The 19,392-nt window shown below is 37.2% G+C and overlaps 1 protein-coding gene across 3 annotated transcripts in view; it reads left to right on the top strand.

Moving 5' to 3' along the window:
- Carpa (Carbonic anhydrase-related protein A) overlaps window positions 1-17,607 on the top strand; it is a 142,084-nt gene extending 124,477 nt beyond the window's left edge. The window contains exons 6-10 of one of the 3 annotated variants that reach the window (XM_072900622.1): window positions 1,319-1,385; window positions 14,345-14,499; window positions 14,727-14,852; window positions 15,647-15,695; window positions 15,782-17,607. In XM_072900622.1, coding sequence (XP_072756723.1) covers window positions 1,319-1,385; window positions 14,345-14,499; window positions 14,727-14,852; window positions 15,647-15,695; window positions 15,782-15,846 — 462 coding nt within the window. In that variant the 3' untranslated portion in view covers window positions 15,847-17,607. The remainder of the gene's footprint in view (window positions 1-1,318; window positions 1,386-14,344; window positions 14,500-14,726; window positions 14,853-15,646; window positions 15,696-15,781) is intronic. The other 2 variants (XM_072900623.1, XM_072900625.1) reach the window with 2 other exon arrangements.
- Window positions 17,608-19,392: the final 1,785 nt, after the last annotated feature.

Genomic DNA, 19,392 nt, shown 5'->3' on the forward strand with positions numbered 1-19,392 from the left:
TATATTTTTAATAAAAATTTTTTTATATCTGTATGCTTTTCTAGAGACGTAGAGATTTGAGTTTCCGTTATTTGAAAAATATATCGGTGTGTGTTTTCAAAATTTTTTTTTTTTTTTCCTCGTACATCAGTGGTAAAAATATTTTCTTTCAATTAAATGAATATTAGGAAACGATTACCGCGAGTCTTGCCAGCTAATTTTATTCCAGAGTGACAGGATTAAGACCGCTTAAGGACGGCCGTCATTGAGATTAATTCTCTTAGCTCATAATTAAGATTAGGGTCCCTTTATTACAACAAATTTAAACGGAGATTAACCCGTCGACGTCCGCTTACCCGTCTCTCGCAAGCTCTGAGAATCTTTATTACGTCCCGTGTAATTCTCGAGTATATCTGGATTGAAAAATAAAATGGACGCCACCTCTTTACACAGCAGACTTTCAACGCTCAGGTAATTTCGCAAGCGTTTGGTTGATAATCGCAGTATCATAAAATGGTAATGAAACCTATAAAAGTATGGCAAAAGTACATTTCGTTTATAAATGAAAAGATAATCAAGGATTATAATAAAAATATAATATAACGCGAGGATAAAAATGCGAGGATTATAATAAAAGTAGAATGTAATATATTGTAGAATAAAAATAAAATTTAATATAATGTAAAATATATTTTATGATTTATACACGATATTTTCTTTTACCGCGACATAAACATTGACAGTTTTAATTAACGAGCCGCCATAAATCTGGATACCCGAAGAATATCCACTTGCTATCTGTGTCGTTGCACGATCTCTATTCGCGATCGTATTTCGTTTCCCTTTTTTGTCCATCATTATATCCCCTTGTTTACACTTTATTTGCAAAACTGAGCGACGGAGAGGCGGCGATAATTTTGCGCCACCCGGGTTCGGCGAACGACGAAACTTTTGATCGACGGCAGATCCGTGGTCGGATTAACTTTTATTATTTATCCTTACTTTAAAGTCCGCGGTCGGTTTAGCTGGGTTTTATGGTTACCTTTAATGGTGCGCCCAATGTAGAACTTTCGAAACGACTCTTTGCCTTTACCTCTTTATACTGTGCACTTAGCAGCGACCGAACAACCCCTTTTCATGGGAAATCGATGGAAAACGTATCAAGGCGAAGAGAATGATGCGACAGAAAGAGAGAGAGAAAGAGAAAGAGAGAGAGAGAGAGAGAGGGGGGGGGGTAGAGGGTGAGAGGCAGGCGAACGACACATTATGTACGTGTAGGTAGGTGGAGGTGTCACTGTCGTTTAGTCCGATACACAAAGAAAGCTGTTTTCTGTTTCAGCTCGGCGATACGTTAAATCCTGAGCTGCAGATCATCACCAGTGTGTTCAGCAAGGTCATACATCGAGGTGAGTACTATGACGACCTCTCTCGTCGTGTGTGCTGTAGTGAAGGGAAGCGTGAAATGTTCCTCATCCGCTGCTTTCCTAAATCAACCTGGAAATTCCACGCCGTCCTTTTGGCTCTCTATTGCGTAATATCACGCTCGGTTGTATCTCGCGTCCCCGACGACGTGATAACTTTTTCTTCAACATCCTAATGGTAAAACGAAGTTTCATCAGATTCCGTGATAACATCACTCGCTTTTTTTTTGGGGAAGCTATACGTTTGACTTGTTATCTCTTGATAATCTTTCTTTTTCTATATTTTTTACTATCTTGAAGTAAAATTAAATATTCCAGGTTTTAATCAGTTTTATTTTGATACAAATCATGTAAATCGTGTCTTTTTACGTTTTATTATTTCCAGATGAAATAAATAATTTTACAATTAATTTAACATATTTTATATATAAAAGGAAATTACGTGTAAATGTCGCTCCATTATAAAACAATTATGAATTTATAGGATTCTCTGAAATTGCTATGAATTTATAAGATGCTCCGAAATTGACAGAAAATACGAAGGATAATTGTAAAACAGACAATTTTGGTATTCTCTAATAACATTGCTCGTTTTTGTTCTAATATATCCTTTTGTCTTGATATCTCTTGGAAACCTTCTTTTCCACTCTCTATTTTAAAACAATAATGTTCCAAATTTTAATCAGTTTTATCTTGATATCAATTACGTAAATCGTGTGTGTTTTTAGGTTTTATTATTTTCAACTTGAATAATTTTATAATTAATTAATTTATATACAAAAGTAAATTATGAGACAACAATTAAATATAATTAATACAAAAAGTAGAAATATCGCGTGATTATTAAATGATTATGAATTTGTAAGGTGTTTTGAAATTGACAGAAAGTACGAAGGATGTATCTAAGACATTCGAGAGATACTTGGTTTCGAATAAAATTTCGTGTTCAACGCGTTTTGCAAAATGACATCGACATTCTGCCTCCTTTGAACGACGAGTGAATGCAACCGGTATGTCATTGACGGCGAGACGAATCAAGCGACGTGTAATAATTATCCATTCGTGATCGCTCTCGCGTTGGTGCTTTTTACAGCGTATGCTGGGCAACACAGTCGACGTAACTACGTCGTATTGTGTCACCGGAACGTAAATCCTGAACAAGCTTCGAATGCAGCAGCTCGATACTAATTTCCTACAATACCGCCTAAATGCGTCGTCGAAATCGTCTCGGCTCTCTCTTTCCGTGAGACTGACATGGAATCTAATAGATACATATATGTGACGTCACTTGGGAGAGGAAGTTTCAGAAAAATGATAAGATTCGATTGTGTCTCGCGCAGATTCGCACAAAGACAGATCCTCCGAAAGAAATACGTATTTTCATTTCCGAAATATTTCACAAAAAATTTCTTCTTTGTACTTTAATCTTGTCATTTTTATAGTTTTTTTTTAAACGTCGACGTCGCATGATCGTAAATCGCCGATGATACGACTGATCGCGAGCGTCCTCATAAAACTTACTCGGGTCAAAGACATCCAAAGAGGTCAAATGCAGAAGGTTCCTTCGGGCTAAAAATATTTGGTCTATCGGTCTACCGAAATTCTCGGCTCGTCCGACAAAGTTGAAGTCCTGAAGAGCAAAGTTGTAATTACATGGTTAGGCCCCGTCAAAAGACTAGTTGCCTTTTAAACAATGCCAATTCAGAGGAAGAGGAGATACGCGGTGGAATACACCCTTCACGCATCAGATACTCGCGGCAGTTGAGCTTCGGAAAAGCTTGGTCGGATGCTGCGGTCTACTGGAGTTAACTGCGGATAATAAATAAAATGTCGGTGTGGGAAGAGAGAAAGAGAAAGAGAAAGAGAAGTGTGTCGGGGTTCTCTGCCGGCGATATCCGAGTGAAGCTTAAGGGGCGGCGGAGACGACGACGTTGGGTGGATGACACTCGAGTCGCCGAGTCGAGAGAAAAACCTCCTACGGAGAGGAAAAGGCGAAGGGGGCAAAATGACTCTCTTAAGATAAAGAGTCACTTCGTCAACCGACGAGTATTCGCGCCAGCGGACGCGTCTCCTCTTCGATGTTTGCGTGCTATGTCGTCGTGAGAGATAGCGTAGAATGCACTTTTTTTTCCCTCAAACTGGCATTTATATCAGAACGCTGTGACTTGCATTCGGTTGAATAAGTAATGAATATCGCTTTTCCCGCCTTAACCGCTTAAGCACGGTTAATGACAGGACCCGTTGTACACCTTTAAACTATTTTACGAAATGTTATAATGTATTATAATTGATATATTTATAGCTAAAATATCTTTGAGATTTTATTCGCGAATTATATATGGAGACTCATTGAAAAAAACGATATCTCGAAAGTCATTTTTCTTATACGCTTGATGAAAAATTATTTGTATCGTAATACATGAATTATAAGTATGCTTTCCATTAAGAATGACAAGGAGCAAAAAGAAACGGCGCGTGAGTATGAATAACGAGGAAACATTTTAGCGGAGAGTAAGAGTAATGAAGAAAACGCGAACCAACGGTGCAAATTACTTACAGCAATGCTTTCCCGTGAGCATTTAAGTAAGCGGAACAATGTTGCTAGACGAGTAGTTAATAAATTTCTAGCTTTCTAATTGCCATAGAGTAATTAGTGTGCATCTTTTTGAAAAGAAGAAAAAAAAAATTACTGAAAATTTGTTGAAATACTTTGCAACATTTTCCAACAATAATAAGATATAGAATATGATAACACGAGAAATATTTATTGTACATATTTTATGCAATGAAAATATTCATTTCACTCTCTCTTTATAATTATATTTTTTTTTCATATAATAATAAATAATAAAATAATAAAATAACAAATAGTATATATGTATAATATAATAATTTTATTATAGCAATTTATATATATATATGTATATATGTATATAGATTAACCTATTCATTAATTTAATTGTTTTCCTATCACTATATAAATTACATGTTAGGATAACATTCATGCAGTTGGTTTACTGAACTATGTGAAACACTGAAGTGGAAGGAAATCGTAGCGTTGTCAAAGCTCTCCGCATAATAACACACGCATTACACTCGAGTGTGAATCGAATCATTATCCGCGATATATTCGATTGTTACGATTTTTCGCAACTTGACGAATTAATAGCTTCTCTCTTTCTCGTTTTTAATAAATCAAAATTAAATAGATAGTCGCATCGGGGGGAGAATCTGCGCGTTTCACGCAAGCTGATGGGGCAGGCAAATTACGCCCGACATAAAATCGAAATACGACTCCCTTATATTATATCTCGCCCCCTTTCTTCCTCTTCCCTTCTCTCTACTTCAGAGATTCCATCGCGCCAGAACCAACTCCCGGCGATTTGCATCCGCCACCGCCGCCGCCGAGAGAGCGACAAGAACGCCTTCTCGTTCAACTCTCGCGTGGCATAATTCGGCGAATACCACGGCTGGTCGCATTGCTCGACGAAGAAGAAAATAAACTTTACGACCAAGTATTCTCAGGGATACATCCGGGAAAAAGAGAGGAAGGAGAGTGAGAGAGAGAAAGAGAGAAAGAGACCATTGCGCGCTCCGTTGCACCCCGAAGGATTTTCGAATATCCGAATGTTCGGTCGCGCGGGGGTTCTTCATATTAAGGGGTCATCCTCGTTAAACGATTCGACCTGGAAGCGTGCCTAAGCGCTTTTTACACGATTAACACGATCAACGCTCTCGGCGAGTATTGGGAGTATAGATGGGGGGGGGGGGCCAAGGGAGGGGGGTCGATTTACAAGGGACGACGATGTCACACACTTCGGCCGGACCGATGTGTGCATAAATCTGTATGCACGGGCCGGGATACGGCTGCTATGTGTGTATTTTAATCAATACCCTGTTGACACCGCGACCAGGGAACATAAATCATAAGACAATGGAAAATGGCGCGTGGGGGAGGAGCTACAGCGGGGATCTAAGTATTCCATTGTCGTGTACGCGCTGCGAGAGAGCGAGAGACACGTTGCACGTACAGTGGCCTCCGCAATAGTTGGAGTGTCTCGCGAGAAATTTATTTAACTCGAGCTTTTCATTAGCTAAACATGTTTCTCTCTTTTGTACGAAAGGATATTATTTTTATATCTTTAACATTTATTTTCGCGTTTAAAAATAAAACGAGCGAAGCGGCACAAAATAATTTTCTTTCTTTCCAGAGATGATTTAATATCGTAGTAGATTTAGTATATGTATTTAGGAGTGTAATGCAACGCAAAATAATCTATACAGTCCTGATATAAATTTAATGATGTGCCTACGACAATGTGTAGAATCGGGAGAAAGTAAGTACCTTTTCATTTATCCGTGCACAATATCCGCTGCAAAATTGATTTTACCGGTGTCATTAATAATAATGTCAGCAGTAATGTCTCTGCCAAATCGACCTCGTGAATAATGCGTTTTTAAACCTCGATCAATAATGCGTATGACATAATCAACGATGATTACAATCGGATGAATCGGAAAAACACGACGAAAAGTGTTGAGCTTGTGGAGTGTTTTCGAGACTCGTATCGTTTATTCGCGCATAATTTTGTACGTATAAATGCGCGTATTATAATTATAAAATTTTTATTGCAACTGCATTTTTTAAATCGTCACATCAAATTTACATTGAACAAATTGTTCAATCGGGTATGTCCATTAACACGAATACTTTATGTAACGATGAGTTTCGATTGATAAATGTGAATTTCGAGTATTCGTATATTTGTAACATGTGATATATTTTAATATGTATTTTTATTTGAAATGCGTTTGTAAGTTATTTTAAAATCGCGATGAAGCAAGAAAAGGAATTTAAAATAGTCGTTTATAACGTTTAATAATATAGTTGTATAATTATATTTATATAATTTAATTAATATAATATAATTATTATTATATATTTATAACATATATAATATAAAAATATATATATATATATATATATATATATACATAATAATATGTTTTGCTTGTAACGTTTTAAAATTAATTCCTTTTGAAAAATACCTTGCATTGATATACATTTTAGTATTATGTAAGACATGACAGCTCTATAAAACATGTATTTTCATCATGTCAAGCGTACAATGAACAGACATAATTAATGTCAATCTATGTTTTCAATATCAGCATCTTGTAAGATGAGGATCTGTGTCTTCTTATTTCTTGATTACCGCAGGCTTTTGTACGTGTACCAACCTATAAATTGAAATGCACTGATTTATGCGACCGTATACACGCACGCACGCACGCACGCACGTACGCACGCACGCACAAAAGGGATCCTCCGATGTATAGGCGTGGTAATCCGGACAGCTCTCGAGGAGAATATTCGCAGCTAGGTTTCGCTATATATATATATATATATATATATATATATATATATATATATATATATATATATATATACTTATACATATACACACTTATATACATACATCTCCGACCATTTACTTCGCGCACACCCGTTACACGAGCCGTCCGGCGAATGCCTACGTATCTACTACGAAATGTAGATAATAGATGAAATATTTGCGCGGTATGCGTGGTATTAAACCGACACCCCTGAAATTGTATTTTATAGCTGCCACCACCCTCTCTCTCTCCTGCCACCTTGCCTCTCGGGCCCGCTCTGGCAACCCCTTCGGAGTCTTGATACCCTGCTACCCCCGCTTTTCCCTCGACTATCCATATCTCTCGCCCTCTCTCTCTCGTTCTCTCTCTCTCTCTCTCTCTCTCTCTCTCTCTCTCTCTCTGTCTTTCTCGCATGCACAGCTTGTACAATCATATACACAACGTCGCAATACGGCGGTAGCAAAACCGCCCTTTCTGCCTCCCGACTCACCCCGTCCCTCCAGACGTGGCGTTTTGCCATATAACGAAACGCCAGAAACCAGTTTGCAGATCTGGCCGTTGGGAGGCGCGAGGTATCTTTCACCCGAAACGTTTCTATCTTTCAGGGGTTGCATCCCTGTCCTCCTCTTCTCCGCTTTCCCCCTTTTCTATTGCACCATGTGATCACTCTTTCTCTCTCTCTCTCTCTTTCTCTCTCTCTCTCTCTCTCTCTCTCTCTTTCTTTTTTTTCACTCTTTCCCCTACGCGCGCGATCTCCCTAGTCGATAGAAATATTTTTCGCAGCTACGAGAATTGCAGGCGGCGAATTTATCACACTGACAGACCATCCTCTCTCTCTCTCTTTCTCTTTCTCTCTCTCTCTGTGCCGAGAGGACCGAGGGCAATCCACTTTTTCGGTTTTCTTCACGCACGGTGACGTGAAAGAAGTTAAAGATCATGATATAAACTCTAACGAGATGATTCAAGAATACGGAAAAAAAAATAGTATTTAAATAATATATTTTTGTAAATTATTATTCATGTGGAAAAAAGTAATATATTAAAATCCCGTATACGTAAACGTCTTCAGTATTGCGATTGAGCTTATAATGGTAATTACAATGTTTAAACAAAACAAGGCACATATTAAATATGACGTACTCGATAGCGTAACATAAAATAATGCAGTGACACGAAAATCATGTGTAATGGCTGATACGATGGATTTGATGTAACATATGCAGCGTGCTTTATACATGCTATTATTTATCGATACGCTGCTGTATATTTTACATCGGGTATATTTTGCTACACGTACATATGACATACTGTGATGCTTTACCTTACTTTCGAATCGATTTGAGATCGGAGTATATTTATGCTGATAAGAAATGTGCAACAGCTACTCGAATTCAAATTACCGATTCTACATAAATATAAACAAAATTTACTTTTTTTATCATTTTATTTAATCGCAATTGTATATATATACAATGACATTTTCAAAACTATAACTATTACAAATATTTAAATATACATAATTTTTTATTATATACATTTTATATCGAAAAGTCTTAAACAATATTTAAAAAAATTAAAGATTATGCGTTTACGATGCTCAATTCAAGTAACAAATCAATTATTTCGTAAGATAATTTCCAATTCATTTCTCGAAATATTTTGACATTTGTACGAGATTATATTAAATCGTTACGATTATAGTAGTGAGTTTTAATCAAGAGAAAGAGGGAAAATAATTAATACCATTTATCTAATTACATCCTCGGTCGAGATATTATAAGACAGACTAAACTCGCTTGGTCAGCCGGGAATTATTCGGCAAATAAAAATCTCTTTTCTAGACGTAAAGTGACGAGCCTAATAGAATGGCGAATCGATAAAATCAACGTATCCTTTGGGCGTCAAACAACACAAAAAAACGTTTGTTACGTGCGTGAGGGATGTTCTTATATCGCGATTATCGCCGCTGTCATCATCATTATCCCGCCAACGCGACCATTAGGCATGGTCAATTTTCCTAAGAGCGTTTCACATTATTCCCGACGATACTCGACTTCCACGCGACGAGACCGCGTGCGTCGTGCGTGTGCGACCCTCGATGGAAATATCAGCGACCCGGCGGCCCCGGAGACGGCGCGGGCGCGTTCGATAATAGATAATGGTGCGTCGGCACGGATTTGCGTCGACCATGAATTATTAAACGGGAACGCGTATCCCTTTTCATGTCGAAAATCGCTGCTGTTCTTTCACGGTGGTATATAAGAGACTCGATGCGGCCATTATTATACGTGGCGTCCGGTAAATTTACGGTGCTACGGTTCCGGCGAGAGATTCCTCTCTCTTGAAAAAACAAATAAAATAATGTAAAATAAATTGTGTTTTGCTTTGGTTATGTTGTTTTTGGTGAAAAACGATTATCAATACGAATATTTGGTGCCTCTACGACGTAGATACATATATATATATATATATATATATATCTACGGGAGTTATTTTTTGATATAAAATGGAGTTTCTCAATTTTTATTTCTCCAGCGTACAAAGCTCTCTTTTCTTATAACGGAAATTTAATTTACGGCTCGATTATCGGGACATATCAGAAGTCGATACTTGAGAAAACTGCGGCGAACGACAAATTTCCAGCACCGAGCTTTTGAGGAAAAATCCATTTTCAACTTTTGTCAAAACGCGGAGAAACTTGTGTTGCAGTTCTCACAATATATATATATATATATATATATATATATATATATATATATATATATATATATATATATATATGTACATATATACAATACAACCGCATTGCCTCGTTTAATCTCGCTTGTATGCGCGAGAAGATATCAATAGCATAGTGGCAGAGGGGCTCTTTTCTCAGTCTCTCTCTCTCTCTCTTGCCCGGGGAATGAGTTAATGCATTTCATTAATCACTAGGAGGACCTTTCCACTCCTTCGTGCCTCCAACTCTGAGCCAACTCCCACCTACATCGTCTCGTTGGTCTCGCAGACGACACGAAGTAGTTGATATTTCCCCGTCCTTTTTCCGTTATTATTACTTGTCATCCCGCCGGATTTCTTTCTCCTCGCCTACTCAAGCTTCATTTACCCCTCTTCCTCCCCCCCCTTCTCTTTCGACCTCGTTCATCAGAGGGGGATGAAATCAGGACGCGGTGATAAATAAAAATAAAACACACACGCACGCACCGGGGTTGTAAGACTCGTCGACAAGGCAAAGGGCGGGGAAAGGGGAAACGACACAAAGGGAAGGGGATGGCGTACGCTTGAAGAAAAGCTTGACAGCTTCTAACTTTTTGCCGTCGCGACTGCTGAATAACGGCGTCCTAAGAATATCTTTGGCGCAGGAAGGGACCCAGAAGCGGATAGAGACGAGGGGTATCATCGGAAGCCCCTCCTCTCCAACCCCCCCCCCCCCCTCGGACGCAGGGATTGGGGGATCGTTCTGTGTGCGAGGCGCACGGCTCCCTTGTGTCGGATCTGCCATTTGTAAGAGGGCGCGTTCGCCTATCTTTAATGTCACGGACTCAATACGAGAAATAGACGGCGAGTAATATAAGCGACATTTTGATGAAACGCTCATCGTCGTCGTCGTCGTCGTCGTCGTCGTCGTCGTCGCGGTTATACCACCGACGAACTTTTGTCATGGAAGCGAAATCGTCTCGTTGATGCATCATCGTCATGCTACTACGTTCAAACGGACTCGTTAGGATGGTTAAATGCACTTAAAGTGTTTCCGTTCCACGCGTGTTGTCAGGCAATTTGCTATACGTATGGCAGAGAGATTTTGCACTCGCATATTTTGACGATTATTATATTCGTGGCTTAATACCTTAATTTTTTTAATTTTACATGCATTTAATTCTTTGCGTCATCTACACATCATCTAGAGACATTCTGAATGCAATATAAAATAAGAAGATAAAAGAGATAAAGAAAGAGAAGCTTATATATATATATTTGTTATAGCTATAGAGACAAAATTTATCTTTTTATAAAACATCTAAACATTTTATAATAAAGTGCGGCTCTATATTTTTGAATCATGATTAAAAATGAAATATTTTACAATGTAACTAAGAATTATAATAAAGTGTGGCCCTATATTTTTGAATCATGATTAAAAATGAAATGTTTTACAATTTAAGAATTTGAGTCAAATCAGAAAATGTTCTCTTTTAGAAATATACATAAGTATTTATTATTACTTATTAATTTTCTATAAATAAGTGGCTGTTCCACGAAAAGACACTTTATAAAGCGATTGAATAAATCTGTCAGAATCTAAAACAACAATCGTTATATTTGATAATATGGCTAATGGATCACTTGTTTCGTTTTAAAAAGAGTAAAATTCTTAATCAAACGTTTCATTTTTAATAATGATCATGATTTAAAAATTTGGTCGCAATTTATAAAATGTCTGTTTTATAAAAAGACGGATTTTGTAATCTGACTACAACATATATATTTTTAAAGATTTTATTTCTATATTATAATATATAATTATGTTTTTTTAATGTATTAAATATATAATTAAAATATATTTTTTAATTTGAAATATATAATTAAATTTATATTTTATAAATATGTAAGTTGCTGAAGCAAAAAAAAACAGATGACAGACGCGGCATTTGAGTAGCACGCATATGTAATGCGCATGTAATCTATACGATCTGAGTAAATTTAACTGTATCCTGTAAAATGCGAATAGATGGTAGATTGTGTCCGCTTGGTCGAGCGCGCTCTTACGTGACGTCACGGATCCGAAGAAATATATATATATATATATATTCGGGGGGGACGCTATGCGGAGCGAGTGAATCCGTGTTTAGATGTTAGCTACCGCGCTATCGTGGATTATATGTATCCATTTATTTGTGGATAAACTGTAGCGCGCGGGTGTGTACACACAGACCCGGATTCAAGCCGGATTCATCTCGTCCACAGAACGAGATTCGCGATAATCTTACGTACCCGAGAGAGAGAGAGAGAGAGAGAGAGAGATGTATGTATATCGTGAGAATACCGATGTCTTTTCCGAAAGATTGTCGATTAGACGGATTAGATAAATAGCTTATCTTCCTAGAAATAATTTTTGCCGTTAAAAAAAAGAAAAAGATTAAAGTGTATGCAAAAAAAAAAAAAAAAAAAAAGTAAAAATAAAACGCGGAGAGGAAGAGGAGATACTGGACGGAATCGAAGGTTTCGCGCGGTAACATACTTTCCCGGCGTCCGATAAATACGATCCCCGGTGCGAGAGCGCGTGAGCGCTTCCCGAGCGAAAGATTTATTTTCACCGCGCATTCTGAAATGATGACCTTTTACGCTGGATTTCGCCCCGAGCACGTTACGTAGGAAAGATACAAATCACTTCTGGACGTTTGTGGCGGTTACGAACGGCGCGCATCCTACCGTATATACAGCTCGAAATCCATCGCTCGCGCTCTCTTCAAGAGTAAATTCCGTCGACACATATCTCGGAGATGGTGTTCGAAACCATTCATTTCGCGCGATGTCTCATTCGTCAAAATCGACAGTCGCGCGCGTATAAATGTTTAATTAAATTATAGTTACAAACATTCGCGCTCCCTCCGTTAATCTCGACTTTTTTTCTATTTGCATTATTTTTATTCAACATTCAAAGAAAACTTTCAAATTTACTCGAAATATTAAAAAAAGAAAAAAAAAAATTAATATTTTTCGAAATATTTATTTTATATTTAAAAAATGCTCCTGTTGTTTTACGATTTTTTTTCACGCTACAAATTCTCACGTTTAATAATAATCATATTTGTTTAAATATAATTGTGTTTGCGAATGGCAGCTCATGGTTGAAACGCGCGAGTCGTCCGCCGCTGTCGATGGAAAGTTATGCGAAAGGGTAGTGCATAATGCATTAGGTATACCACATTTTGCATGAGATGCAGATATTTGCGGAGTGACGGCTTACAAGCGAGTCGCATATTGCTTGTTCTTGTAATTCTACTATTTACTACAGGTTATATGATACATTTACACGACGCGTTCGAAATTATAACTCTCTGAATATGCAGAATCAACGGGTGCATTATTACTGCGAAAGAGCATTACGGCTTAAGTGCAATACCATTATCTCAATGAAAATGACATTTACCGATCATGCTTTTGCGAGAGAAATTTAAAAAAAGATGATTGAGAAAAATTCGTAAATAGTATTAAATATTAATTAAAAAATAGTATAAACTATAGTATTTTTTAAATAATATTTAGCGATATATTTTTTAAGTACATTGTGTTATTAAGTTTGGAATCATATCTTATTTAATTTTTTTTTTTTTTTTTTACTATCGTGGCCAAATTATGGGCGTGTACGCGTACTTGTTTCTTTTTTCCTTTTGTCGCTCTTTTTCGGATTCATCGTCGTTTTTCCGGCCTACCTCCAGGATGGCAAAAGTTCAAAGGCGTTCAAAATTCGTGCGAATCAATCGCGAATAGTTGATCCGCCTACGCGAAAATGATGTCGCGTCGTCGTGAATTCCTTGGAACGAAGGATTTGTATCGAATAGCACGAGGGAGCGACGCCTTTTACGCTTCACGACCTTCTATAATCCAGGCGCATACGCGCCTGTTATCGATCAAAGTAATACGAGGTTCGTTTTGCACGCACGAGTAATCGGTCGAATTTATGGGAGTGCTGTTTTCTTCTCGGTTGCTAAATTTTTACGATCGAGTGTTAAAGGCCGCCTATGAAAACGGAATATTTCATTGTTTCGTGAGATTAAACGCTCTGCCTTGATGTACAACCATAAGGTAGACAATAATCATTTGCTATTTGTCCAGGGAAAAATATATGACAAGTCCGATACTTTATTTAATAAGCTTACATGTCAGTAGTCAATATGTCTTCACCCCATTGCTTATAGCCCTCAATTTTTTATGATAGAACCTTAACAAATTCTAAAACCCCAAATAGTGATAGTTATATTGATTTGTATTAAATGAAATGATATTTTGAACTTTCTACATACACGACTAAATACGTCAAGTATCTCGTGTTGAGTTTTTATCTGATATCTCTCTCGCGCGATTGTCATTTATATAATTTGTGCTTTTAGTATAATTTATCAGTATTTTGCATAATGTACAGAACTTGCACGGGCCAACTGCATTAACACCGTCTTTTAATCTTCCGCTTCTTAATCTGGATCTCTTAATCTTGAAGTACATACATTTCTCTTTTACGATCTCTTATCAAGAATCTTAACGTCTAATTAAACTTTTAAGGACATTTAATTCTTGAAAATCTCTTCAGGAGCCTTTAAAAGTATCGCCAACTGATCTCGCTTGGTTTCAAGTAATTTCAACTTGAAATCTTTGTTTTATTATTTTATTATTGAAATCTTTGGGAACCTTTGGCTGAAACTCGCTAATCAATATCGTACTCAAGCTTGTCTAATTATATCATTGCGTGACAAATCTCGTTTCACGCGCGAGAAATCTATACTGATAGCCCAACTAACTCTTGCCGATATTCTCTTTTTATCTTTCAGGTGACACCGCACCTGTTCGCTACCTGTCTCTGAAAAGCCTTCTTCCGGATACCACCGGTTACATGACTTACGAGGGTAGTACAACGCATCCCGGTTGTTGGGAGACGGCGGTGTGGCTGATTCTCAACAAACCGATTTACATCACGGCACGAGAGGTAAAAAAAAAACATGTCCATCTATCAAGGCCCAATTTTGTTCTCGCGATATTTTTTTTTTTTTTTTTTCTCGTCCCGAGTTGGTTCGAAAGCTCGCGTGTCCCGCGATCATAATCAGATCGTAATCGGAAAGTAACGAAAATACGAAGCGATAAGGCGGCAATAATTTTGTCGAATCGATCAACAAATCGCATTATTCTCACCATGTATATTATCTCTGTCTTTAGCTGTACGCCCTAAGGAAATTAATGCAAGGCCCTTCCAGTACGCCGAAAGCGCCTCTCGGTAATAATTCCAGACCATTGCAAGGTCTTCATTACAGAACTGTGCGAACAAATATCGATTTTGCCAAGGTAATATAACACTGTAATTATATTATGCGATATTTTCGTGCAAAGAACGCGCAATATTAATTATTTAGGCTATTTGGCCCACAGTAAATGTGATATCACGATGTTTACATTATAAGGTTGTAAAAAAAATATTTGTTTTCTTTTTTTTTTTTATCCTTTAGGATTTTTTTAAATTAAAAAAAAATTAGAAAAGATTAAATCATTTTTTAACGTTTATAAAATTAACAAAATTTAAAATAATAATTATTTAAGTTATTTTACACTCAAAAAAATGATCTTGCAACTTCAACAAAAATTTTCTAAGCGTGAAAAATTAACTGAAACAGATAAATTAGCAAATACTGTGATACTGCATATATTTTGCACTTAATCAATTTAAACGACAGAGACAGAATTTATATCTGTACTATTAATGTGTAATTTAAACGAAAAATTTTTCTGTGATGCCTATCTTTAAAGCCTATTGTCAAGGACAATTATATTTGTGATCGATATTTGGCAATGGGATTTAAATTTTCTAGAGGTATTGCTAGAATATCGCTGCCATAAATTCTATACTTGACAAACAATATTCAAACAGATACAAAAAGTAGGGATAAATTTTAATTGAGGCATCTAGAGAAATCTATCTACATTAGCAAAATATTTTTTTGAGCGTAGAACTACTTTGAACAAATTAATAGTGGAAAATATCAGTGTCATAAAATATGTTGACGGACCGTGAAAGAATCAGTCTGGTCAGAATTTTCTCGCAAAACTGCAACTTAAATGTACTTTCCGTGTTATTCCGGCAGCGAGGAAACGCCAAGTGTCCGTCGATGGCGCAGGACATGCATTATAGAGGTAACACACGATGTTAGCCAGGCTCCAGGAGCCCCTAAACTTCATGCTTCAACGCGAAGGGATCGTCTCGATGAGAATTTGAAAAGATGACTTTTTCCTTCCAGCCAACACGTGGCGGGACGACGGTTCCCTATCGCACAACGTAGTCTGAAGCCGTCCCGCGGTTCCTACCACGAGAGGGGACTTTTTTCTAAAGGAGTTCTGGAACGAGACAAGTTCATACAACACGATACAAGGAGGAGGGTGAGGCAAAGAGCTGATTTCTAACAACATGGAACGAAGGGTTTGTCGTGGCTGTGTCGAAAAAAAAAAAAAAAAAAAAAAAAGAAACGGACGTAAATTTTGAACGGTTGTGTAAACTAAGAGGGTGAAGTAAAAATACTATAGCGATTCCTGTGTCTCGAAGCGAACCGACAAGTGTAACACAACCACCATCACCACCACCATCGCATTTCGTTATTGAAAAGATTACGTGTATAATTTGTAGATAAGTTTTTATCGAGAGAAAAATATTATACATAAAGATTGAATTTTGTTTGACATTCCCCGAGCAACGAGAACAAAGCTGCATGTGTTGCTACAGCTACTAATAATGTAATTTTCATGACACGAGTGATCAAAGAGCTTCAAGTGTCTTGGTGGGATAGAAATTTTTGTTTTAATGCTGTTTGCAAGTTTACGCATAACGCGAAAGATTGTAAAAGTTATCAGAGATGGGCGTATAACTTAAAGTAATATCTATTATACATATAAACTAAACACACAGTGTAATTTTGTAAAACGGACAATATAGCGCACACTTTCAGCTAATGAACGAATGATTCCTATAAAGAAGATGATAGGCATTGTTTCTCGAGATGAGAGAGACAAATTTTTTAAAATGCCCATCGCTGATAATTACATTCGATTCGTTCTTGTTTTCACGTGAAAAATATCGTGCGAATAAAACGACTGCTTGAATAATTAATCTTGCTGAAAAGCCTTCAAATCGGCCGGAGTTATTTGACAGGTTTTTGTCAATTATCGCGTAGCCAATGGCGATACGAACGATGTAAAACGAAAATCAGGAAACGTGGGGAAGATGGGGAAAAATGGGATGGGGGGAAATGAAGCGGAAGCGCGGGAAGAGACGAGACGATCGTGATGGATATCTTGGTGGAAGATACAGAAGAAGAAATAGCCGGTATCATGGTGGGAGAAGGAAGGGGAGGAGACGAGGGGGGGGGGCGGTTGGAGAGGCAGAGAGCAATTTCGTAATAGCTTCGGGATAGAGAGGAGTAGGTTAATAAAGAAGGAATGGTTCGGAAAGGGAAGAGATTAGGATGAAGTCATGTGGTAGATCAACCGCTCGGCTCTCTCTCTCTCTCTCTCTCTCTCTTCCTCTTTCCGTTAGCTTAGCCGATGGATGAATAATTCGACGCGCTTTTGTATATATAAAAACACAGATACGGAAAATGTACACGAACAAACATTTACCTAAGATAGACGTTAAGCAGTGAAAAAAAGATGAAATTCTTTTAGGGAGAAGAAAAAAAGCGTGTGTATAGAAAATAAAGTTGTATCATAAATCGAAAAAGTGAACGTTTAACAATTGTGGTTAATAAGTAACAATAAAGGCGACGTTATATTGTACAGCAACAGCGGCCGCTGTGTCTCTTTCTCTCTCTGTCGCAATAAATTTTTTTTTTTTTTTTTTTTGTATAGATGTACTTATATCGATTATAATGTTTTCTTTTTATTTTTTTAGAGATCCATCACCTCCCCAGACCTACGATCATTCTATTTGTTTTATTAGAGATACAAAAACAGCACGCAATATTTATAAAAATATATACAAAAAATGTATAATAATCATTTGAATATTTCATAAATATTTATCAAAATATTTTGTAAATATACTTTTGTAATCTTACAATTAGATTGAAGGGATCTTAGAGATTTATCATAAATATTTCAGCAAATATTTGAGAACTATTTACAAAAAAAAATGTATTTTTTATATATTTATCCTAAATTTAAACATATTTTATTTATATTTTAATAATGTGTCAATTAGAGTTTTTCAAATTTTTTTTCTCTTAATGTATATAAAATATTTATAAAATATTTCAACAAAAAAAATAAATAGTACAAATATTTATTAAAATTTATTATAAATATCGTGTGCTGTCTGGGAGAAGATATTCGGCAGAATAATCGCGTCGAATAATTTGCACGACATCGTACATCAACGTTATAGACATTAAAAGCGGCTGTTCTGAAGATGTAAATTAATAAATTTCGATAATACCCGTTAATTTCCGAACCTGAATCGCTGCGAAGAGAAAGTTCTAAAGCACGCCTCTACAAAGTTAGGCATTACAAATTTCTTTGTCGACATGCGTCAAGGATAAGTCAAAGTTCCAACGATGCTCGCGAAAAGTTTCGCACGCTCTCGAGAGCATCGGGGGACTGTACGCTCGATCCAAAAATTCGAGCAGGCTGACAAATTATCCGGCCGACAAAACTGGGTTGAACACCAGCCCCGGAAGTTCATGCCTCGGCCTGTGAGACCACGTTTCATCCTTAATTAATTATCTCCCGCAACTTTCGCGAGACGCCTTCTTCTCTTTCTCTTCCTGTCTCTTTCTCTCTCAGGACTAAGAGGTAAGTAGATTTTATTTTATCAATTTGCGGAATAATTTATATACGCGCGCAGAGAAACTGATTGCCCGTCAGGACGCGATATTCTTCACCGTTAACGTCTTCACGCTTCGCGCCCGTTATACAATTTGACGTTGTTGCAATTTAATCACGGTTGGAAGAAGACTGCATATAACGCATTAGTTTAAACGTGATCGCTAACGATCTGTAATTTGACTGTATGCACGGCCAGTAATTGGTCCTTCAAGACAAACACGTATCAATAATGTATAAATCATTATTATCGCTTTATATAACGGTCAACTATTTCGAAATTCGTTCTCTTAATAATTTGTCACACGTGAATGACATGTCATTGTCACGATATGTCAAAATTCTATTAACTCGAGGTATAATTATGCAACGTGGAATAATATATGACGAACGAATATATATGTATAACGGTGTTCCAACATATCCTAAAATTCAGATTAGCGTGTTGTAGATTTTGAGAACTCGCTCGAATTGCAATATAATTTTTATATTATTCCGGATCATCATTTCGTTATTTTGATTACGCGAGCAATTTTTCAATCAAACGATACCGTACTTGCGTGTTTGTATCTGTCAGCTTAAACGAATGCGATGAATTTAAGAAAGGGAGAGATTTGCCGAGAATGTGCTGAGGGAGTAGCTAGCTGGGCTCGGGTTGCTTGCAGGCAAGCAAGCAAGCAAGGCAAAAGGATGCAGAGAGATATGCTTACCGAGCTCAAAGTCCTTTGAGGGGAAGAAAAAGGGGGGCGAAGGTAAAGAAGATAAAGAAGAGAGGAGGGAGAAGCCGACAGTCACGTGACATCCTCGATTGAAGAAGCGACGGGGAAGAGGGAGTCCTTGCACTCTTTTATGGAAATTAAGGACGTGATTTCGGATTCCCACGAGTACAGGTTTCATCCAGCCCTCTGTCTCCCTTGTCGCTTCGTATTCTCCCTCTGAGGATGCTTCGTGACCGCCTGCGGTATCTCCGCGATATTTTTAGATATGTGCAACACACGTATATATTTATTATAACGTTCTT

This window comes from Anoplolepis gracilipes, chromosome 10 (assembly GCF_047496725.1).
Source record: "Anoplolepis gracilipes chromosome 10, ASM4749672v1, whole genome shotgun sequence".
NCBI classification, from domain to species: Eukaryota; Metazoa; Arthropoda; class Insecta; order Hymenoptera; family Formicidae; genus Anoplolepis; species Anoplolepis gracilipes.